The 24,910-nt window shown below is 38.1% G+C and overlaps 1 protein-coding gene across 13 annotated transcripts in view; it reads right to left on the bottom strand.

Annotated features, from left to right (window-relative positions):
• The window catches only part of LOC122815694 (mucin-19-like), a 505,085-nt gene that overhangs the window by 110,709 nt on the left and 369,466 nt on the right, over positions 1 to 24,910 (bottom strand). For all 13 annotated transcript variants that reach the window (XM_044088394.1, XM_044088400.1, XM_044088403.1 and 10 more), the window contains one exon: positions 11,634 to 11,690. In XM_044088394.1, coding sequence (XP_043944329.1) covers positions 11,634 to 11,690 — 57 coding nt within the window. The remainder of the gene's footprint in view (positions 1 to 11,633; positions 11,691 to 24,910) is intronic.

Genomic DNA, 24,910 nt, shown 5'->3' with positions numbered 1-24,910 from the left:
CATTGTCAGTGCAAATAATATAGCATGTAAATTGCTTATTGTGTATATTATACAAATAAAGTTTTCTTTCCTCTTTTTGCTAAGGGATCTTTTGCATCCACCTGTGTTACCACCAGCTCAGATAAATGGAGCCTTGGTTTAACATCTCATTCAAAGGATGGCATCCTCAGGAGTGCATGACCCCTGTTATGCTCTACCACAGTATTATTACTGGAGAAATGAATCCAACTACCAGGAGTGGGAATATGATGATGCAGAAGGTTAAGGACTGTGAGCTGTGCTGCAGGGATTGATTCCTTCAGCCCTCATTTGCTTATTGTGTAAGCAAGTCACTTTACTAGACAGTGCTTGGAGGTAATTGAGAATTTGGGCTTGGCTCCTCAGTTGTCTCCTGGACTGCAAGCCTACTAACAAATTATGAACCTATGAATAGAGCTCACAATCTACTGATCTGGTAGCTTGTTTTGTCAATGGCAAACTGAAGTTGTAGGAGCTCAGTTTGTGGGTCTCTGAGTACCTAGCTAGTTGAGATGTGGTCCTTAATATAAAAACACCACCACAGGTTTCCACCAGGTGTGAAGGAATGGCAGACCCAAAGCCCAGATGTGAGGTGAGTGCTTTTTTGCAACATTAATTTCAACCAAGTCTCTACACATATACTGACGTGTTTCTGATGCAGGCGCACCTTAAAATGTTGCTGGTCAATATTGAGATTCCTAGTGTTTAGAAGGATCAACTTAATGAGGTTCAGTTTAATGTTATGCAAGTTTGCTAAGTTGGTATGTTCATTAGATGGTCTCTACCTAAAAATGCACTATGGTGTAGCAAGGGCTTTTGACAATATGTGGAATCCCTTGAACAAGAAAAGCAGACTCTCCCTTGCAAAACAGGTAAGAATATCTGACATCTCATCCCAAGATGATACATACTGGTATTCTCTGGAATGACACCAGCTATTAAGCCAATTTTTAAAGCCATTTATCTTTCTTTTATACCTAAGCGTTATTCTTGGAGGTTGAGGACTGTATTCAAGATGAGAGTCTTACCTGTATCTGTCATATGCTAGTGAGTTCTGACATGTCTCTCAGGGTTTTGTGACTGAGATCATTTACTCCAACATGGAATTACAGAAATGCAAAGCTGCTGCTTTAATACCTCCACAGCTTTAATATCAGTAAATGTAGTATAATGAAACTGAGATAAAAAGTTCATAAAGGACTTAAATTATGATTGAACAGTAAGTTGTCAAATCATAAAAAACTATAATTAAATGTATAGATATTTTGTTGTACAATAATTTAAACCTAGACCTGTGTGTGTTTCTACCAAAGTAAGAAAGAAAATTCTCTACTCCACGTAATTCTAAAGGGCATATGTAGCCACTCAAGGCAGATCACTGTACCTTTAGACTTCATTTATCTGACCCATCATTGTATAGCACTATGCTTAGTGTAGCCCCTAAGAAAGACACTTAAAACAACCTAAAGCATTTAAACCAGGTTTAAACAAAGCTTCTGTATTAATAATATACCTTCTTTTTATTCAAATAATCAGACATTAACTTATTGGAGTCAGTGTTGCCTGGCACCACCATATTTTTTGGGGGCATACTACTGGCCCCACTTCATTCTAACAGCCATCCCCAATGCCAAGATCTACCAGCCCTCATCTACCACTGGACTAACAGTGAATTTTGACTGGGGCCAATGTGGATCCTAAGGACATGCTGAGGGTATAGCACTGTTTGTTTTGTTTTTTTTTTCACTTTAGGGTCATTCCCCCCTTTTGATTACTTGGTTTACATTGTGGGGCCAGCATTCAATATGAGTATGAAATCTCTCTCTCTCTCTCTCATTCTGCCAATGGGGATGTCTAGCCTTACTCTCACCCCATCTCCTCTTAGATTATGCTTTCCCCTGTTCAAATCCCAGCCTTCAGCATAGACACCAAGGGGAATGTCCATATAACCACTTCCCACCCCAGGATGGGCAAACCTCATTCCTTCTTTCCTGTGACTTTGACAGACACCCAAGCACATCATTTGGCCTTTAGTAAGGGTTTATCCCTGTACATCAGTGGAGTAGTAAAGTTAGAATTGTTTAATCTCTCTGAGACATTGATACTGATGTTTGGTTAGTCTGGTCAGTTAACTGCTATATCAATTTTGTTGTTTTATTAACTTGCCTTTATGCATTTGATGAATTATTTGGAATGAGAAAGTTTCTGCTGTTTTCTTTGTAAAATTTTTATTGGTTCTTGAAAATTTAGTAGACTATTCAGGGCTTTTGAAGCATGGATTTAACTACTTCACTTTCATATTGGTACTTACTTAGGCAATCCCTTAGTTAGCATTGCCCTCAAACACAGATGAAGACAAAAAAAAAAAAAAAAAAACAAAGTATCTTCTGCTTGAAACAATCAGCTAGTAGCTGTTTTCCATTCCTCCTACAGAAACTATATAACTGCAGTAAAGAACTATACTGACTGTTTGTTACAATTGCAGGCATGCAGGCAGACGTTCAAATGTCTTGGCAGATACAATGTTAAAAGCAGCTGCTTAAATGATTATCAGCACACTTGTGCTCAGCCCTACTGACATATTTTGCGACTGATTGGCATGTCTTCTATAGTGATATGACCCCTAAAAACTTGTACATGTGGCAGCCACCCTTTTTGCCCTACCCTAGGTATGGCTTTGGTGAAGGCATTCAGTTCTTGAGTGGAAAAAAGGTGAGACAGAGATTGTTAGCAAGGAAGATAGCCCCGTTTTTTTTATAAACTCAGAGATGTTGCAATAAGGAACCCTGCTTCCTTATTGCAACACCTCTGAGTTTGTATAAAAATGGGGCTTTTCCCTTCAATGCAGTGCTGATCTCAGAATTGCTATAATAAAATAGTGAGAGTGTGAGGTTCAGCTTTCTTCATGGTAGTGCAGGGTGCTTTACCCACTAAAAAATGCATTCTACCTCAGTAAAAATGTATATTTAACACAGTTTACGGGCTGTATCAGATTTCTTTAGCAGCAGCATTTTTTGTTACACTTTGACCTGCTTTCAGTATAGTACATTTAGTTATTGCTTGTTTTTTTTGTTTTGTTTTAATTCTGAGTGCTGCACCATCAAATATTTACAGCATATCAAGTTATTTTTAAAGTATTTTAACAATACGTCTCAACAATGTTTGTATTTCTTCTATGTTTTACTTATTGAAATTGTACATGGTTGCATATAGCTTTCATTGTGCTTTATCAGATTTTATTTAAGAAATGGTATTTTTTGAATAAATTCTAATTTGAGGTACTCATGTTTGCAGTCACTCTAAACTGCTATGATTAACACTGCTTTGCTTTTAGTGAACTTTGTTTCAGATTTAAGCATGTCATTTAAATGCCTACATGACAATATGTTTGCAGATTGTGATTTGTTGATATGCTATACCTTGGACAGTAGACTTTGACTACATATTTATCCACTGACAAATTGTCCTGAAAAATCAAGCTGCTAGTACCACAGTGGTAGCATTGAACTACAGTCAGCAGCTAGCACCACAAGATTAAATCAGTGTAAAAAACACAAAAATACTTTTCTTGTGAGAAGCAAAAATACAATCATGAAGGTAGGTATAACTTCCTGGAGACTCCTACATTAAATATAATGATTTCCAATATCACAATAGGTTAGACAAACTTAAAATTCTTACCTGCTACAGCCATGGACTATTAGGGACTAAATGGCATGGTAAAACTAGCCCTTCCCTACTTGGCACTGAATACAGCTGCTTACATACCAATTATTTTGACTAACGTATCAGCAAAAAAAAAAAAAAATGCACCAGCACATCGCAGAACATCAAGAAATGCCCATGTGCAGATCAGATACATTGTGTCTGTGGAATTACATATTTAAGCCTGACCCTAACACCGCTTCTCTGCTGTATAGATCTTATCAGGATGACTTCCCTACAGATGCTAGAGGTGAAATTCGTGCGCATTAATAGCCTTCAGAAAAGAAAAGAAAAAATTAATGGCGTAACGCTGAAAGCCTTTCCCATAGAAAATCATTGCCAATGTGATTTCTAATTGTGCATCAGCAGTGATTCACTTTTTTAGGGAGATTTCTCCCTGCTTTGTTTTCATGTGACCATGTAGCTGGCAAAGTTTGGGTAACCCCCTACATCATAATGTGGTGGGGGCTTCCCCTTGCAAGAAACAAGCAAAAAGTAGTTTTTCACCCTTTTGATTTTCAGGCATTTTTTTCCATTCCTTTGGAGCAACAACTTTCAGAAAGTTGACATTTCTTAGTAGACTCCATTAGGAGAGAAGTATCTAGGTTTGTTGTTCCTTTTAAGTTAGACTTCGGTTGACAAGACACATAATTCATGATCAGAGTAGAGTAATGACTGGTGTAGGATTACATATCCAGGTCAAGGGGAAGTAGAGTATATTTTGCATAATGTCCCTTATGTTTTGTCATTATTTCAGTGCACTGATATGTTCATAATACATTTTCTGTTAAATCAATGAGAATTAGTCAGTGATTCAGCACTTAGTTTAATATTTTTTATTATGAAAATGCATGTTGTAGCATACATAACCTGTTAAGTTGGTAAGTGAATTAGAAAAATATTTGTTGCATGTAACTGTTTGTTTTTGTCCCTGCTTACGTTTGACTTTGTTTCTTTTGAGCAAAAATTGTGTTCCCAAGTGAAATGCAATGATATTTAAAATATATTTTTGACTTTTGGTCCTGGTCATTGTTGGCTTTGTTCCTGATTCTTGGTTTTTCAGATATTGATGCTTAGCAATTTTCCCTAAACATTTCAAGTGAATTTGCGTAATAAAAATGTATCCCTCCCTGAGCAAAGTGAGTTTTTTCAGATAATGTAGGTTGATGTACATCCTGTTCTATTAGCTTTCTGAATGAATTATAATAATATGTAAAAGTTGTGCTGATATTGGGTGTTTGTCCCCAACTCTTTTTTTAAACAAGAAAAATCTTATGTTAAAGTATCTCTTATAACATAGGCAATCATAAGTTTATACAAATTAAAACAAACAGCCATACTGACATAATCCTAGCTGCAAGCATTTTATATCACAGACCATATTGACATAATTCCAGTTGCAAACATTATACATAACTTATAATCTACCCAACCATTGTCAGTCAAACATTATATAAGTCATTCATACCCTGCCTTCTTTTAAAACTCATTCTTGCCCTGAATGTATTGTTCCCACAATTCCCATTTTTTTCCTATTTAATTTGTCCCCAGTTCTTGAATAAAGAAAAATGAGTTTTTTCATTCAATAAGTATTGAGACAGAAGATATTAGATTCACTTTCTAAGTGTATAAGTGTAACATTTGTCCTTGATTTTGTACTGCTGTTCTTCATCTTCCATTCAGGAGCCAGAAGTTGAGGTTTTGCACATAATGTTAATACACTTGTATATCAACTTTAAGTGAATTAGTTAGATTGACAACTTGCCAATGATTTTGGGTTTAGATTCTCCAGTTTGGCTTTATATCCTGATTCTTGAGGCAAGAAGTTGAATTTTTTTTCAATACACAGCCCATAAGTTTTACAAGTGAATATCAGCAATTAAAACCTTGTCCTTGATGATTATTGTTAACAATGTATAACCCAGTATTACCTTGACAGACATTCAGCAGGGCTAGCCACTCGACAGTGTCAAATATGGCTCTAGGTGATTCAGTCGTGTTGACTGTCACCAAAAAAATGGGCATGGGTAATTACCGGTGATAAGTGGCTTGAGGACCCGGCCTACTCTCTGACCCACGCCAGGAACCCATGCTAACGGTGGGATGGGTATATGTGCCCCTACTGGCCAGTGTGTGCCCGCCATAAAAGCCCAGCAGCCCTGGGTCAATAGGCTACTGGCTGGCCAGTGTCTAGTTGCCCAGCCTGGGTTACCTGGGATAGCTCTGTTGAGTGAAAGCTGGACATAAAACCAACCAACCTGCCAAACATGAACTGAGAATTGCTACGCTTAATGTAGGTTCAAGGGTCAGGACGCAGCTTAGAAGTGAATGACATGATGATACGGTGGAGACTGGACATCCTATGTATCCAAGAGACGAGATGGAAGGGCAGCGCAACAAAGTCACTTGGCTTGGGATCCAGAATCTACTACTCAGGTGGTGGACAGGCTAGAAATGGTGTAGGAATTGTGGTGAGACAGAGGCTTCAGAAGTCAGTGAGGGATATCATCAGAATTAATGACAGACTCATGGCAATCAGACTCCAGTGTAATGATGGGACAGTATTCATAATCTCAGCCTATGTTCCATGGTAGCATTGTGATAATGAGGAAAAGATGCATTCAGACAGCAGCTGCAGGACCTACTAGATAAAGCAGGACAACATGAATTGGCGTTGATAATGGGTGACTTGAATACACATATTGGGACAGTCAGAACAGGATATGAGCACTGCCTGGGTCCACATGGCTGGGGCAACAGGAATAAAGAAGGAGAAGCCATTCTAGACTTCTGTCTGGCAAATGGCTTGATAGTAGCCAACACATGGTTCAGAAAGAGAGACAGTCACAAGATCACATACAAGACTAGCCAACATGCAACTCAGGTAGACTTCCTCCTAGTAAGGAAAAGACACTGGGGTAGAATCCATAATTGCAAAGTCAACCCCAGTGAAACAGGCGGTTCACAGCATAAACCAGTAGTTGCCACAATCAGCTGCAAGCAGTGGTCAGAGAAGGCTCTAAGGTCAACAGAGACCAGGCTGAAGACCTGGAAATTGACTAGAGAGAAAGTACAGCAGTTCAAGGAATTACTCAGGGCTCTAGCACCCCAAGAAGAGGAGGAAATAGGTGGAGTTGAAGAAGAGTGGCACCGCCTAAAAACAACATGTGTTAGGACTACAGAAAAGATATGTGGCCGAGCCAGGTATGGAAATAAGGTATATAAGGAAAGCTGGTGGTGGAATGCAGAAGTGCAGGAAGTAATCAAAAGAAAGAAGGAGTGCAGGAAGAAGTGGGAGATTGAAAAGACTGACCAAGCTAGGAAGGACTACTGGTTGGCTAACAAAGAAACTAAGAAAGAAGTTGCAATAGCAAAGAATAGGGCATCAGAGGCACTCTATCAGCTTCTGGAAAGTGACTCAGTAAGGGGCACAAAGAAACTATACCAGGTTGCAAGACAAAGACAGAAAGATAAAGAAGATAGCCAGACACCCTTCATAAGGGATTCCAGCAACAACCTGCTTACCAGCCCACAGGACATCAAAGGCAGATGGAAAGAGTATTTCCAGCAGCTTCTAAATGAAGAAAATCCCACAGAAGCGGTACCGCCCCAGAAACAGCCTACAATGAGAGTAGAAGTGGAGCCCAGCTTAGAAGAAGTAAGAGCAGCACTAAGGAAAATGAAGTCAGGGAAAGCAGCAGGCTCAGATGAGGTCACAGCAAATATGATAAAGATGCTGGGTGAGCTAGGGGAGAAATGGCTCCTGAGGGTACTAATTGCAGTGTGGAGAGAAAGGCATATCCCAGATGACTGGAGAATAAGCATACTCGTGCCAGTGTACAAGAACAAAGGAGACATCCACAACTGTGGACAGTACAGAGGCATCAAACTCCTACCACATTGCATGAAAGTTCTGGAGAGGGTGGTTGATAAACAGATACGCAGAATAGTAGAATGTATGATGGGAGATGAACAGTTCGGATTCAGATCAGGATGAAGCACAATTGACCCAATGTTTGCATTGAGACAGATACTTGAGAAGAAACTAGAGAAGAGGAGAGAGTCAAACTGGGCTTTCCTAGACTTGAAGAAAGCATATGACAAAGTCCCAAGAAAGCTGATCTGGGCAGTACTGTGGTGGTTTGAAGTCCCAGAAACATTGGTAGAATTAGTACAGGCTATGTACAAGGACCCAGTGACTCAAATACGAACAGTGTTTGGCCTCACTGAGGGGTTCCCAGTGGGAGTGGGTGTACACCAGGGTTCAGCTCTGAGTCCACTGCTGTTCATACTGGTAATGGACTACATCAGCAAACAGGTTGGAGGGGTCAGAGCAACAAAGCTGCTGTATGCAGACGATGTGGCAGTACAGGCAGACTCTGATCTAGAACTTCAGCAAAGGATACGAGAATGGAATGTAAATCTGAAGGCACATGGGATGAAACTAAGCACAGATAAGACAGTGGTAATGGCAGCAGATTGGAGAAATCAGAAGAAGCTGAGAATAGAGATAGATGGGAAGATAGTGGAACAGGTAAACAGCTTCAAGTATCTGGGAGGGGTGGTTGAGGAGAAGGGCAGTCTGAATGAAGAGGTCAAAGCTAGAATCAGAGGGGCTGCAGCCAAATGGCATAGAGTATCAGGTGTAGTCTATGACAGAAGAATGCCAAACAAGCTGGAAAGTAAGGTGTACAAGACAGTGGTGCAACCAGTACTACTGTATGGTACAGAAAACTGGGCAGTAAAGGCAGAACAGTTGAAGAAGCTAGAGGTGATGGAAATGAAGTGCCTGAGAAGGGTGGTAGGATGCACACTGTGGAACAGACAAAGAAATGAGGACATAAGAGCAGAAGCCAAAGTAGCTCCAATTGCAGGAAAGATCAAAGAGAACAGATTACGGTGGTTTGGGTACATGTGTAGAAAAGCAGAAGACAATCTGGTGAGGGAGATTTGGGACAGACAGGAAGAAGGTAAGAGGAAGCGAGGGCGTCCAGCAAAGAGGTGGATGGATTGTGTGAAAAAAGATCTGCGACAGTCAGGCATGAGTGTTGAAGAAGGCAGGAGAGTGGCACTGAATCGAGAGAGTTGGCGACAGTTAATATGATACCCCAACCCCATGTAAATGGGAAAAAGGGGGATGATAATGATGATGAGACATTCAGCAATAAAGTTTTTAAACAAAACTAAATAAAAGCAAAGAACAAAGTTTATGTTTAACTAATACCAAATATTTACTCTCAATACAATCAGATATAAAATTATGACAAGTAGTGTAGTGAGGAACATTGAATTAATCATGTAAAGACGCTATCCATATTTTAGTTATAACTGCTAAATCAATAGTCTCTGTAGGTAGCAAGATAGTATGTTATCCTACTTCATGTTCTTATTGGTAGCATTTCATGTAACTAAACTAAATGGCTAAATATTCTTAGGTTATTGTTATTATATTTTGATTTTTCTTCAAAAATGTTTAAAAATGTTTAACTGTCTTATTATTTTTATGAAAAAAATCTTATTACTCCAATTACTGAAGTGATTAATAAACTAATCAAAAGAGCGAAAATATTTTATATACAAATATGTATTTGTGGATCTGTGCTGATTATTTAAAATGCTGAAAGTTTAACTATAAATAGTCAATATCAACATATCAGACAATCAACACATCAAAAACTTAAAACAGAGAAAAACAAAAGCTCACAAGGGAAAACAGCCAGTTTCCTTTTGAGGTCCATTAAACCTATCATTAACTTTTGACATAATTTGTTTGAATCATGGCAGTATTACAGCTATGGCTATCTAAGGTATGGTGTATGTTGAGTGGGAAGCTTCACCTCTACTCACCTTACTAATATATGGTAACTTTCACCCTGACCCTCCTCCAACCCCATCCCTATACCTTATCTTAGAAAAAACATTTCTGTGGTACTGCCACTACACAACATAGTAGAAAACATACCACAAATACCAAACACTTCAACACACACACACTTTACATATATCCACTAATCTAGCTCTTACTCTAACCCTAAATCACATACGCACACACGTACAAACACACATATGTAAACACATTCTCCACCTCTAATGCTGAAGCTTTTGAAATATCTGAAAGTTTTAGAATTAGCAAGCAACCTCCTCAAAAAATTACATATATTCCCTAATGTAATCCTTAATCTAACACTAAATTACTGGCACACACACACACACACACACACACACACACACACACACACACACACACACACACACACACACACACACACATTCACAGACACACACACACACACACACACACACACACACACACACACACACACACACAGACACACACACACACACACACACACTCACACACACACACACACACACACACACACACACACACACACACACACACACACACACAGACACACACACACACACACACACACTCACACACACACACACACACACACACACACACACACACACACACACACACACACACACACATACACACACACACACGCAAAATCACCCTCAGAAATCTATCTTCCTGCATTACACATCACCATGATTTAAACTGGAGGCACATTTCCTTTGGTTGACAAAATAAACATTCAATAGAATGAAGGTAACACATACTTATACAGGGATGTAGAATATTGTGCAATAAATTCCAGTATTACATTTATATGTGTGAAAAATAGGTGTTTCTGTTTTATGAAATGGGCTGGATCCCTCAAGGACTTGGACATAGAGTAATATGATCAACCAAGCAGTTGCTATATATCTGTGTCCAAAATGTAAGCCTCTCTCAGACCCCTTTCAGCATATGTGAATAGGGAATGTCAGAATCTACACCCATTTTCAAAAGAGGAATCAGGTCTGGTACTCCAAAACAGTTCACAATGGTTACCTTGAAGCAATGGAGTAACCCACAGAATTTAATTGGCTTTTTTGTTGAAACAACAGCCTTATGTCTCTGTGACTCTTGGTGCTGCAGACAGTACCTGGTGTGAAACTAGACCACCTACAGTAGGAAGTTCCACACACTGGTAGATTTCCTGTGCAAAATGTTTTCATGGTTGTGCAGCACCACTTGTATGGCAGCCTTGCTTCTGCTGTCAGGTACTCCAGGTACTCCATGCAAGCTCACTGATTGCAGTATCAAAGCTGTCATACAGGTGGGGCTATTCTGCCAGGCAACGTTTGTTGGACTTCAGATAATTTAGTGCGACTCTAGGAATGGGTAATGAGATTCATTACCATAGAATGTCTTAGGCTTTCATTACCTGCTCCAAGTATAGCTGGACTCTGCAGTACCTCTGCATTGTGTGGCACTAACTTGAGCATGTATGCCTGCCTTGGATGATATCATTCCTCATGGCATGAAGAAAAATCTGATTCAGGATAGCATGGGGTAGATAGTGTAGGCTCTTCAATACTACTTCCAAACTTATGGAATCATAACCAAGTATGAGTGCTTGGATTTAAAATGTGGTACTGCAAGCAGTTGGGCTTACATCAGTGCATTTACACAGGAATCACCTTTTGTATTATTACCTTTAATCAAATGTTTAAGCTGTCTATAATGTATTATTGTAGAGAATTCAACATTCAGTTTTCTTTCACTTAAAGCAAGCAATTCATTCAAGACAACTGTTTTTGCTAAGTTGCATTCATCAAAATGAGATTTAGTGAATCATATTTCACTGTATTGAGTTGCATGTGTTGTTATTGCCTAGGAGAATTTGGTGCCCATGAAAGATTCTGACATTTTGGGATCATAGAGTACTAAAGATCTTGGAACTAGGCAGCAGTAGTACTTAGCTTTATGTATAATACTATATAGCTGAATGTCTATACATTATTTCAGATGCACTGAATATCCTGTTTAACTTATGCTTGAAATTCAACATTACCTGTTGTGGTCAGGGGTGCAGTAGTAGTTGTTTCTGCAATAGTTGCAGAGGTAGAGGCTGAAAAATTAAAGAACAGTTTTAGCTACAGAAAAGTTCATCCATAAATTATCATTTTCAGCTAAATAAAATAATAACAGCTATTTTGAAATTTAAATAATAGGAAATCATCTTATATAAATACATATACTCTGTACAATATGTATACAAGCTAGACACATAATCTGCTTGTGATTCAATAAGGCATTTTGCAGACTGAGCATACGATGGTAAATGTATTACTGTGCACTAAAAGCTAAGCTGGTTCACAAAAAAACAAGTAAATATGGCGATCAACTTGAATAAATGTCTCTACAAAACTACTAAAGATTAACTCTAATGTAGATTAAAAAGCCTCTACCATCCCACTTCAGTAACCCAAATCTGGTGTTCTTCCTCTATTGTCCTCTGGTAATGATATCATCCTAGGGGTAGGTTACATCCAAATCATTTATTTGCAATGAAGATGTCCTATATGGCAGGGATTTTCCCTGTGCTAGAATGAAATTATGAAACATTCTGTGATAACAAATTTCATTACCCATTCCCTGCATTGCACAACCCTACCTCTGAGTATTTTGTGTTCCAGCTGAGCTTGACCAAAGTTTCCTGACAAAACCATTCCACCTATATGATAGGTACAGTTTTGTAGGCAGAGGTGGGACTACATAGCCTTAGGTCCTTCTGCAAAGCAGCACCACCCTTATGATAAATGGGAGTATCCACAAAGATGGGACGGGCATGCAAAGCAACTAGATCACCAAAGAATTTCTTCTCTTTAGTAATAGTATATGTATAAGGCATGTATAAGGCATTCCCAATATGTTTCAGGGATGACCATCTAACTATACATGGATATGGTCCTTGGCCACCACTTTATGCACCTGTCACCGCTTCATCTATTTATTGAATTTGTTAGTATAGGATTTCACTTGCAGTCAGGTCTTTCTTACTGGTAAAGCTATTTCACCAAAACACTGTATTGACTTCAATAGACTAGTTACTCCCTGGTTGTACTCTGGACATGTTTCACTATTGCAAAACTGTTTTCTCTTTTAAAAACAGATGCAGAGCTGTGACATTTACCATTGCCATATACTGAATGAGAAATGGTGAAGCCCATAGTTTTGGACTCATGGGTGTGGTAGCTGCTCAGAATAGCATAGAATGTTTCTCTATGCCCAGGTCTTTTTGGAATCTGGCCATATTTGTGTAATCTGGAATTCACCATAGTACACACAAGACATTATCATATTGTTTGCATTACTGTTTGACACATGAGGACTAATGTATATGCTTAGGAAAGTTTGTATAAAAAGCTGCGCAAAAGTATGTATCTAAACAGATACAGTCTTACGTCATTGAAGTAAGATTAACTATTTGCAAAAAGTAATGTACAATTATATACTTTTTGTGTATGGTAGACACACCATGTATAGAGCTTGTGGATGTTTTTTACAATGTTAAGCAATGACCAACATTGCTGTTATCATATGGCAGCACCACTGACATGCACAAAAGTCCTTCTACCTGCCTTTCACAGAGTTATACCAACTGAGCTGTTAGGTGTAACAAAACACTGAATCAGCCATGGAAGTGCATAGCTTTATTGGGGTGCCAATCAGAGAAACTTACCCGAATAATAAATGTAATACAAAGTCAGCATTAAAGAACAATGCTCATTTTTTTTCTTTATGATATTCTTAATTCTGTCAGTATCAATAAAATACTGAACAATTTAGTTAGTTTTTGTTTTCTTTTAATCTGAATCTACTCCTTTTTTAAAATTCAGAATTCAAAATTCATATAAATTGCATACAGTTAGTACCCTTGATGTGAGGATTTTCATGTAATTACAACTGGACACCTTCAAGTCTGCAATTTTTAGAAAGCCAGCATCGTCTAATATTTACTAGTATTTTGGAAGCTGACACCTTAAAGCAAAAAGGTTAGTTTTGAAGGTTAGTTTTGTTAAAGGACAGATGATATGAATGTCTATGTTTATTACTAATGACAATCAATTTTTGAAGACTCAGACGAATTTATTTCTTAATTTTACGAGACAGGGACTACCCTGAAGCTTTATTACAATCTAAAGCTAAGGAAATCAAAGCAAACAGAATGGCCAAAGATGTCCCTTTCCTATAATGTTATGCTTCCTGTCGGATCATTAGAAACAAATATAAATCAAGCCATGATTTGCCTTACTGTACTGTGGATGATAGAATTAAGGACATTATAAAGGGGAATTGGACACTATCCTTTAATTCTTGAGAGAAAAGGTAGTACAAACCTTAAGCTTGTTTGTAGAAGGGATATGAATATTAAGCAGGTCATAGAGAAATGATCATATCTGAGTACTGACAGAATTATGAAAATACAAAAATGGGGTGTGGCCATGGACACTTCAGATGCCAGGTCATACTCAAACATAGTTATGGCTCAATGGGAGCTAGAATTTGTGTTTACAGACAGCAATGAATGGAAGAATAAACTTATGTACTGCAAGAGATTTGTGGATGACATCTTCCTGTTATGGAATGGTGGAGAAGATAGACTATCCAACTTCATTGACTACCTGAGGAAGACCACAGACTTTTTGGATTTTGAAGTTAACAGCTCCAAAAGTGAGATTCATTTCTTGGATGTAAGAATTCTGAGAAAAGCAGATCTGGTTTGGCTTGCAGTGCACTAAATGAATCAAGTTACCTTGCTTGATTAATCTGACCATGATAAATAAGTGGTAATTCAGGTGTTTTGGATATTTAGAGGCAGATTTGTATGGTGCTGTTATGTTTCAAAAATATGAGGTTTTGACTTTATCCTGGTGATTGTTTTTAATTATTGCTATTTCATTTACTTGTTTATTTAAGTTGGTAACACCTGCTTGATCACAAAGGAAATGTGGCTCCTTTACACCTAGCTCATGCTGCGTTTTAGTTGTGTATGGATCACTGTGCAGTTATGATTTATTTTGGTGAACATCTATCAGATGCAGGCTGGAGAGCAGGACAAGGAATAAGTTGTGAATGCTAAATAGCTGCATGGAGTTAAACACCTTTCTGGTTATGTAGTTCAAACCTGTCAGCCTGGCTGTCTTCCTGTTTGGTATTGAATAAGGAATTATAAGATTCAGAGCAATAATGGAGAGCGGAATAAAAGCTATAAGATATATTAGGCAGGAGAACACTGAAACCTTTAGCTGGGGTTATTACCTTGATATTTTCTCATTACATGGGTTATTTAACTCATGTTAGAGTGTAAAAAAATTGGTTGCAACTAATTCTCAGCTGCTTATCACCTTACTGGAGTTTACTTAACTGTGGTTAGAGCAGGGAAAGCTGATTTTTGCCTAGGCTGTTAATGTTCTTCATTGTTATTTCATCCACTTGTTGCTTTTCTACTTGCTGGTCACTAAATATATCAATTATTTAACCTGGATATGTAAAATAAAAAGAGAAAAAAAAAGAGATAAAAGTAAATGGAGGAAAAGGAAATTATGCTGCATATGATGTAACTTCTGTAAATTGCTTTAGTGTGTATGAGCATTCTAATGGAGACTGGACTCAGTCTGGTGGGTAAAACAAACAACCCTAATTTTGCTGTTAGAACATCTTTATTGGTAAAGTTATTGAACATTCAAGAACAGTTGATTTATATGAATGACTTTTATAACTTATTTTTTAGTAGACACCTATGTAAATGGTTTACTTATTGATTGTTTTTCTTTATTTCATGTATTGTTATTTAAAAGTCTCTATTGCAATTCTTTGTTATTGTTTATTCCCTTTTAAAATTGAATAAAAATGTTTTTCAACAGAAAATCTTTATCTGCAATTGTCTAGCTTGTTAGTTATTTTTTAAGAACATGATAGTAGTTTAAGTTTCTGCTTCAGGGACATCATAGGCTTTATTATTCTGGGCTGGTCTCAACCCCATAGCACAGAACAAAAAATAAAAGACACTGTAGATAGGGAGGATGGAGACATGCATTAGTAATCCACGTAATGTTATTTTTTACCTATTAGTAAATTGGATGAATCTGAAATTATCTTCACTACTATTAAATTAATTATTGCTATCCTAGCTACTGGTCATTAATTCTCTCAGATATCTAGCAATAAATGAATACAATGATAATGGGATAATAGTGAATATGGGGTCTATATCAGTTCAACGAAATAGCACATCATCGAATACAACAACCTCGAACTTCTAACCACAAAAATCTAAAAACATCGAAAGCTCAGGTCAGCAAATTTTTTCCCTGGGAAAAAATTCACTGTTCCAAGAAACACACACACAACACAAGCACACCAAAAAAACAGCAATCCACACACATACACTTAAAATCCTACATCTAACAATACATTATACTGTACATACAGTACTATCTATCCACTATCCTTAACCCAAACTCTAACCCTAAGGTCCAGCACTATCGCACACTCACCTCACCTGCGCCCTAACCCTAACTCACATACCCTGCCCTAATCCTAAAGTCTGTGACTATCGCATGCTCACCTCACCCGCACACTAACCCTAACTCATATGCCCCACCCTAACCCTAAAGTCTATCACTATTGCACACTCACCTTACCCGGGCCCTAACCCTAACTCACATACCCTGCCCTAATCCTAACATCCACACAATCGCACACTTACCTGAACCCAACCCGTAAATTTCCACCACAGTGCTGAAAATAGCAAAGCCACAGACATGGACAACCAAATTCTTTCCCTAGGAAAAAATTTGGTTATCTGCAGCTTCGCTATTTTCAGCGTTCACTGTTTTCAGGTTGATATTAGACCATTCAAAGTATTAACACTTTGATGATCTAATATAGACCCTGAATATGCAGGCGGATACCTATCAAAATTAAAAATGCAAGGCTTACTGCAAAGAGTGAGTGAAATGTATGTACATAAGAAAAGGGACGGTAAGCTATTCTATATTTGTGAATTAGTTAATGATAATTAATTACTTCAATGAGTTAGTTTGAATAAGTGTGGACTCTGGCTGGGAGTCAGCAGATTAGAGTTAAAACATATGACAATGGAGTATACATTGGCTGGATTTGAACTTATAATCATAAAACATTTAAAAGTCAGAATCAGTGTCAGTGGCTCAGCAGGTCACATACTTATTCTGCATGCTGTAGAATAAAAATGCCATTAGTTCTATTCCTTCTCTAGGCGTTTAAATTAGGGCAAAATAAAAAGGAGAGACAAATAAGTCATAAGAAATAATATATATATATATATATATATATATATATATATATATATGTGTGTGTGTGTGTGTGTGTGTGTGTGTGTGCGCATGTGTGTGTGTGTGTGTGTGTGTGTGTGTGTGTGTGTGTGTGTGTGTGTGTGTGTGTGTATAGGGATTCACTTTATTAGCTTGAAATCCTGAAATATTGAATTTCAGAATCTTGAGCCTATAAAGAGGAAAGCCAAAAATCACGAAAGACCAGAAGCACAGAAGTCAAAATCTCACATGTTGGAGATGTTGAATTAGCGGTTCTGGTGTTGTGCTGTGTGCATGGATTCAGGTAAGTGTTTTTGTTTAAGGGTTTTGGGCAGGGGTTGTGGTGTGTGTTAGTGTGTTTTGTTACAGTGATGTGTGTGTTTGAGGGGAATGCTGCTTGTGTGGTGGTGTTTTGTGTGTGTGTGTGTGTGTGTGTGTGTATGTAGTGCGACCTTGGAGTTAGAATATTTAAGTAGGGGGGGTGTGGGGGGGTATGTATGTTTGTTTAGTTGTGTGTTGTGTTGCTTTTTTGAAACTGTCAGGAGGTATGTGTGTTTGTGTTTGTATGTGTTGTGTACTGTGTGCTGTGTGTTTTCGCAGTTTTGTGGTTTCACGGTTTTGGGTGTCGTGGTTGTCCGGTTTCGGTGGTATGGAATTTCAACTCATCGTCTTGAGATACTGAAATTCGATATTTCAGTATTTTGAGATTATGAAGTGAATCTATATATACATACATATATATATATATATATATATATATATATATATATATATATATGTATATATATATATATATCTATATATATATATATATATATATATATATATATATATATATATATATATACATACATATACATATATAAATATACATACATATAAATGTATATATATATTTATATCTATATATATACATATATATATATATATATATATATATATATATATATATTTATATTTATATATATAAATATATATATAGCACTGTTAGTAAATAAGAAGGGTTCAATTGACATTTGCAAATGTCTGATGAAAAAGGGAAGAAGACAGTTAAGGGGATGACGGGGAAGAAGGACCACAAAAAAAAAGAAAGAAATCGGGCAAAGAGAGCTGGAAAGGTAAAGCAGGTGTAAGAGTGAGACATGTTAAAAATTTTCAGTTTTTGCGCTGCAAACCTGAACAAATTGCAGGTGAGATGCAAAATCATCACAGATGGCCACATATTTTGTAGACTTGCATAATGATATAGACAATTAACAACAGAGTGGTGACAAAGGAGTCATGAAAGAGATCCACCAATTCATGTTGTTTAATGCAGGCCAAACACAAAAGGGCACTCAAACTAAGAGGCTTTAGGAGCTCTCCTATTAACTGAACAGATTTAGCTTTCTCACTTCAAAGTCAAGTAATGGAGAGACATAGCTTTTAAAAGGTTGGGAAACTGCATCTATGGTATCTCATCCTTGGAATATTATGATGACCTCCAATAAATATTATTCTGAGCTATACTCTATGAACGAGTTGAGGGGTTACTTAGTATCTTTGCCATTGCCCACAACAGAACCACAGGAAGTGGAGAAATTGATGCTTCCTGTAATGGAAACTGAACTGTTGGACACTTTGAAACAGCTTGCTAAGAACAAAAGTCTGGGAAGGGTCAGTATCCCCCTATAAGAGTCTTTGGAAGGTAGAAATACATTTCTATTTGTTTTTTGTTTCAGCTAATAATATGACTAAAATGGGAATCCCCTCTTTCTTTGAAATAGGTAGTGCCTTTGGTTCTTTTAAAGCTGTGCAAGGACCCCACCTTCCACTCTTCTTAATTTCATAGGTTTATAGGTGTTTAATGGGCTAATGACCACAAAGGCCTTTTTAAGCCTAGCCATGCATCCCAAATCTCTGACATGTTCTGGTACCCTAGATAAGTGTAAGCAGGAGCTTGAAAGATGGAATATTTACAAGCAGGGGCCTGGAAGATGAACCATTTACAGGCTGCCTTTGTCCATTAGAGACATAGGTGCCTAACCAGGGATGAATGTCCATTTCCCCTTTCAATTGTCCAAGTTACACTTGAATTGGGTTAGGGAGGAACTCTGCTTTACATAGATGGGGAGCCTGTTCCGGAGATGGGGTATTCTCTGGGATACATACCTGTCTCTTCAGCAGATCCTATTTAAATCACAGGCAAGGTTTAAGTCTTTAGAACAGGTAATTCTGGTGATGTTTGTTTTGTGGATATGCAGGATGTCCATCAGAGTGGGGTCTGACAATGCCTTATATGCCAGGTATAGATCTCCCCTCAACAAGCTGTTAGAAACAGAATACAGTGATAGGGCCTTGAGGTGGTCTGCATAGGACATGTTACTTATGCTTTGTATTTTTTTAATGAGGAACCTCTGTGGATGTTCCAATTGTTGGATATGCCTGGTTAGGTACATACCAAAGGGGGCATTGTACTTAATGATCAGTCTGATGAGAGCTAAATACAGTGAAACACTGACTTCCATGGACCTAGATGCCATACCTTTGTTTATAAGTTGTGCTGCATTGAAAGATTTCCTCACTGTTGCTGACACATGATGGTTAAAGGCTAAATTACTTCTATATGTGTCCCCAAGTCCCTGAATACTGGGTCAACTGTTACGGGTGTGTTGTCAATATAATAGTTACAGGAGAGGATGACTTCCTAAAGGATACTATTATGCATTTCTTGGCATTTAGTTTTAGTCCATGGCTCTAATACCAGTTCTTTGTCTGTGTCAGCCCTTCCTGGAGAACATTTCTGTCAGTGTAGGATTCAATGACAGCTCCTAATTTGTAATCACCTGCAAATGTAGTCAGCCAGAGGTCATTGATATTTGTCTTGACTTTAAGGAAGTAAATGCCAAAAAGGAGTGGCCCCAGGACCAATCCCTGAGGAACTCCACTTGTGACAGGCCTCTTTGTGGAGGTGGCCTCCCCAGTTCTAATGTCCTGGGTCCTGTCTGTGAGCCAGTTGGCTATATACTAGGTGACATAAGGGTTTGTACCTAAACTCTTGAGTTTGTCAACAATGCCTGAGTGGGGTATTGTGTCAAATGCCTTGGCCAGGCAAGATAAGCAGTGTGAACCATTTTGATGTCATCCATTGCTTTAGTGGCCTTCTCAAAGAAGTACACCAGGTTCAGTGTGCATGACCTGTCCTTGGTGAAACCATAGTGGGTTGGGTCCAGTGTCTAGAGGTTTCCTATCTGTTATTGGTCAGTTCTATGATAATTCTTTTCATGACTTTGCATATGAGACTAGTGAGACTTACAGGTCTGTAGTGTCCAGTGTCTGTAGAGGGATGACTGAATTACTGTTGCTGCTCTCCATTCATGAGGTATGAAGCCTGTTTGGATACTAAAGTTAAATAGCATTTTCAAACAGCCTGATAGGTCATGTTTCATGCTATTTAGAAGGCATCCTGGGATATTGTCTGGGGTCACTGATGCAGTGTTCTTGGTCTTAAAGAAAACATTAACGACCTGTTCCCTGGTGATAGCATGGGGAGTTATATTTGATAGTATTTCCTGAGAGAAGATTGAGGGGAAGAGAGGGGTAAAGCAGGAGCTGAGTTTGTATGCCAGTAGGTTTGCTATATCTTCAGGCTCAGTATAGGTGTCTCCATTTGCAATGAGCTCTGCACACAATTGTGCATTGCCTTTGATGTTGCTGACATAGCTAAAAATGCCTTGTGGCTTTGGTAGACTTCATTTTCCTCTGAGTTGTTTGTTTAGTTTGATGTGAGTGTTTTTATCCTGCTTGGTACTGCACCTCATAGATTTTGCAGTGATTTTCTTCCTTCTGTTATACAGCCTTTCGATTTTGAGGAGCCTCTGTGCAGCTATGCTTCTACTGGGTTTCTCTGAACAGTTCTCAGGGTTAATGGGGGCTTAAAATGTTGCTATATTATTACTTATTACAGGAGGTTAGCCTTAGAGTATTTCCTGAATATTCCAGAGTTAGCTGGGGTTTCAGATTTATTTTTCCTCAAGTAGACCATTTTGTGGTTTGACCTTACCAGAGAAAACAGTACACTTGCGGGTTGTACAGCAGTCTCCCATATTAGTGAGGACCAGATACAATATGGTTGCACCTCTGGTTAGTGTATTGACAGTCTGGTCTAGGGAGTTTGTGTTTACACAATCCAATAATCTCTGTGCCTGTACATTTGGTGTCGATAGGATTCCCAGTTAATAATGGGGTAATTACAGTTGCCCATGAATATGGTATTGGGTTGGATGGTGAGTGTTTCCAAAAGTTGAAATACATGGTATGGGTTTTCTGGGTCATAGAGGGTAGCCTATAGCTTGCAAGGAAGTGGTATTGGATTTTGCCTATGGTTATTTGAACACATAGAAGTTCAAGTGCCTTGCCCTGTTTGACCAGATTTGAGGTATATTTATTTTTCATGTAAATTGAGACACCTCCACATCTACTCATGTCAGTACAGTAGCTGGTCTAACTGGGTGAAAGGCATTATAACCTTGTACTGTTGGTGAGTTCTCCATGGTTTTAAACCATGTCTCAGTGACCACACAAATGTCAGCGTTCCCTAGAGTGAAGAGAGCTTTAAGGGAGTGGTGTTTTCTCTTTAGGCACCTAGCATTGACTAATAATAACTTTACATTTTTCTTGGTTTTGATTTACTATATCGGAAGTACTTTCAGTTTGGCATTTGTTTAAAAAGGCACTATGGGAAAAGACAATGTTTTAGCTAATATTCGGAAGCCTACAGGGGAGAGGTGCAGACCATCCCAGGCAAAGCAGTGGGGTCTACTGACCATCTTCTTCCATGCTGACAAATAATGCACCTCACTTAGAGTGATACCAGAAACTAAGGCAGTTATTAAATGTCATTCATAATTTTGGGATCAATAGTTCAGAGTAACGGTGAGTGTGGAAGAGAGGTGAAGAAGAGAGTACAGGTAGGATGGAGTGGGTGGAGAAGAGTGTCAGGAGTGATTTGTGACAGACGAGTACCTGTAAGAGTGAAAGGGAAGGCCTACAAGAGGGTAGTGAGGCCAGCTATGTTATATGCGTTGGAGACAGTGGCACTGACAAAAAGGCAGGAGTTTGAACTGGATGTGGCAGAATTAAAGATGTTAAGATTTGCACTGGGTGTGACGAGGGTGGACAGCATTAGGAATAAGTATATTAGAGGTTCAGCTCAGGTTGGAAGGTTTGGAGACAAAGCCAGAGATGCAAGATTATGTTAGTTTGGACATGTGCTGAGGAGGGATGCTGAGTATATTGGGAAAAAGATGCTAAAGACGAAGCTACCAGGTAGCAGGAAAAGAGGAAGGCCTAAAATAAGGTTATGGATGTGGTGAGAAGAGGAATTGCAGGTGGCTGGTGTGACAGAGCAAGATGCAGAGGACAGGAAGAAATGGAAACAGATGATCTGCTGTGGCGACTCCTAACGGAACAGCCGAAAGATGATGATGATGATGATGATGATGATGTGGCATCATCCTTGGAGAAGGTAAAATGCTGCTCACTGCTAGGCTCATACAAGCAGAATACAAGTAAAACACAGTGTAAAGAAAAAAATCACAATATACAAAATCAAATAATGAAGTAATGTAATACAAAATACAAAAAAGCAAAAACAAACTAAGCTTTCCCTAACAGCAAGTTGTGGCAGAGTGTGAGTGAGCTTTCCAGTCAAGGTCTGTTTCAATGTTAAGCTATGATTATAACGTTTTAAGGCTGTTATGAGTAAGAGATTAAAAAAATATAAAACAAATTTAGTTCATGTTGACCAAGCAGAGTTTATTTGCAGAAGAACTAAATTTGGTAATCTTATTAAGATGGTCATGATTATTGAGGAAGTCTCTGTCGTCTGATATCCCCTTTTGTTAGCAAGTTTAGATAATGAAAAAGTGTTTTTCTGAGTGAAATGGGTGTTTCTTTGAAGACTCTATTTGTGATGGAATTCCCAGTTAGATGTATTAAATTTTTTGAATTAATCTTACACAACCCCTTCGCTTACCTTACAATTAAGTACAAAATTCTCTCCACCCTTACTCATGCATAGACACGGGTACGCAAATCCCCTTTACTCTTTACTGTGTATTTGGAACTCCTTGTAATAAGACTAAGGATGGCCCCATATAGATTAGAAAGCATGGCTCATAACTTAGCATTATATGCTGATGAGATTCTAATTTATCTGACTAACCCAGATGTGGGTTTACCCTTGATATTTTATGAGTTACAAAAATTGTATTCTCACTCATGATACAAGATGAACCCTAGCAAAACAAAAACTGTTAAAATAATCTATGAGCCTTCTTTAGGAATGCTTAAAAGTTATCCATTCCTTGAGGGTCCAGACTAAATGACTTATTAGGAATTACAGCTCAGAAGCATATCCCTTGATTTTGTGTAGGATACCTATGATGAAAGTTTAGCCAAAACAAAGGCGTATTGCAAGATATAGAAACTCCTTTGCTTAGACATAATGCACAGGATACATGCCATAACATCATAACATGGCTACTTCTTTGTCTGATGTTATACTCCTCACAGGGTGTTCTTCTTCCTGCATCCCATATCAGTTGAAGAAGATAATTGCCTGTATTAGAGATTTTGTTTGGGCTGGTGATAAATCAAGTATGCATTGGCAGCACCTTTGGCATTGGTCCTAGAACTTTACTCACTGGCCACAATAATTAAAAATAATTTGGAGACCATATTTGCTTGGGAAAGCAGGTGATATGGTCTGAAATAATGTATCAGTAACTGAGTGGACAAAGTGAAAGTGATTATTAACTGTAAAAGAAAATCATAATTAAGATATTAAACTTAAAATTGCTGCTTTATTATTTTCAGATCATCAGACATCAGAGAATTGTGTGGCTGCAGGATATTTCAGCACTTAAAAATTCAGAGTGTCAGGGATGTCTGGCCTTTGGATATCTCTAAGAATATACAACATTGCAGTTGGAAGTACTGGGGAGCAACTGTTGTGAGGTCACAGATAATATCTTTGGAATTTTTACATTAGTTATTCTCTCTGGGAATAAGTTATATTTTTACACTAAGCTTGTCACATAGTTCAAGCAAAATACATTACATAAAATCAAACAGGTATAGTAGTCTGTTGTATTTTTATGGTTAATGGATCAAAAAGTCAGCTGGCTAATATTAAGAGTTGTGGTAGCATGTTATCTCACCAAAGATGAATAAATTCAGATCTATGTGGCAGTAGGAACTGCGTGTAGTTCTTTAGAAAAACAACTGGGAAAATTGCTTTTGGCCCCAAGGTTTGCAACCTGATCACAAAAACTCAGCCTCACACAAACTCAGACCTTTTGGGTGGCAATGCCAGTTTAATTATTTTATACACCAGCTAAGCTTGCAAGAATGTTTGCAGCTACTACAGATGCTTGTTTGAGATGTCATTCCTCCGGCACAGGGACTGGGTACAAGCATTCTGGAAGTGCCCTGAGTTTCAGAAGGACTCTTCAGTGACTTTGTGATGTATTTGTCTGGGGCAGGTTTCATTAACTACCCTTGACATTTTATTGGGTTTTGCATGACTTTCATTACATAATTCTTCTACCCTGGGTTTATTGAACTGTTCACACTGGTGTTGAGAAAATGTATAACAAAAAGAGGGGAACTCAAACAAGTATTAGAATGCATGGCCCCCTTGGAACTTTCCTTAGACGACCTCATGTTACTGATAAATCCCCCTGATTGGCTTTTATTTCTAATTAATATTCAACCTTTGAGGAAAATAAACCTGATTAGCTGTGTGATTAGAATTATTTTGTTTTGTATTAACTGTTATAACCGTTATCTGCTTTTGTGCAATTATTATACTTAAAGTGAATAAAAATCTTGTACCATAACAGAGTAATAAGAAACAGGAGAAGAAGAGGAAATAACAAGAGGCCAAACCTCAGACCAGGTAAATGAGGGTGAAGCAATATAAAGATGTCAATACCATGGTGTCAGA

The sequence above is a fragment of the Protopterus annectens genome, chromosome 11.part0 (assembly GCF_019279795.1).
Source record: "Protopterus annectens isolate FY-2018-M chromosome 11.part0, PAN1.0, whole genome shotgun sequence".
NCBI classification, from domain to species: Eukaryota; Metazoa; Chordata; order Ceratodontiformes; family Protopteridae; genus Protopterus; species Protopterus annectens.
Note: the sequence above shows the minus strand (reverse complement) of the source record. Positions and strands in the feature narration are given on the sequence as shown.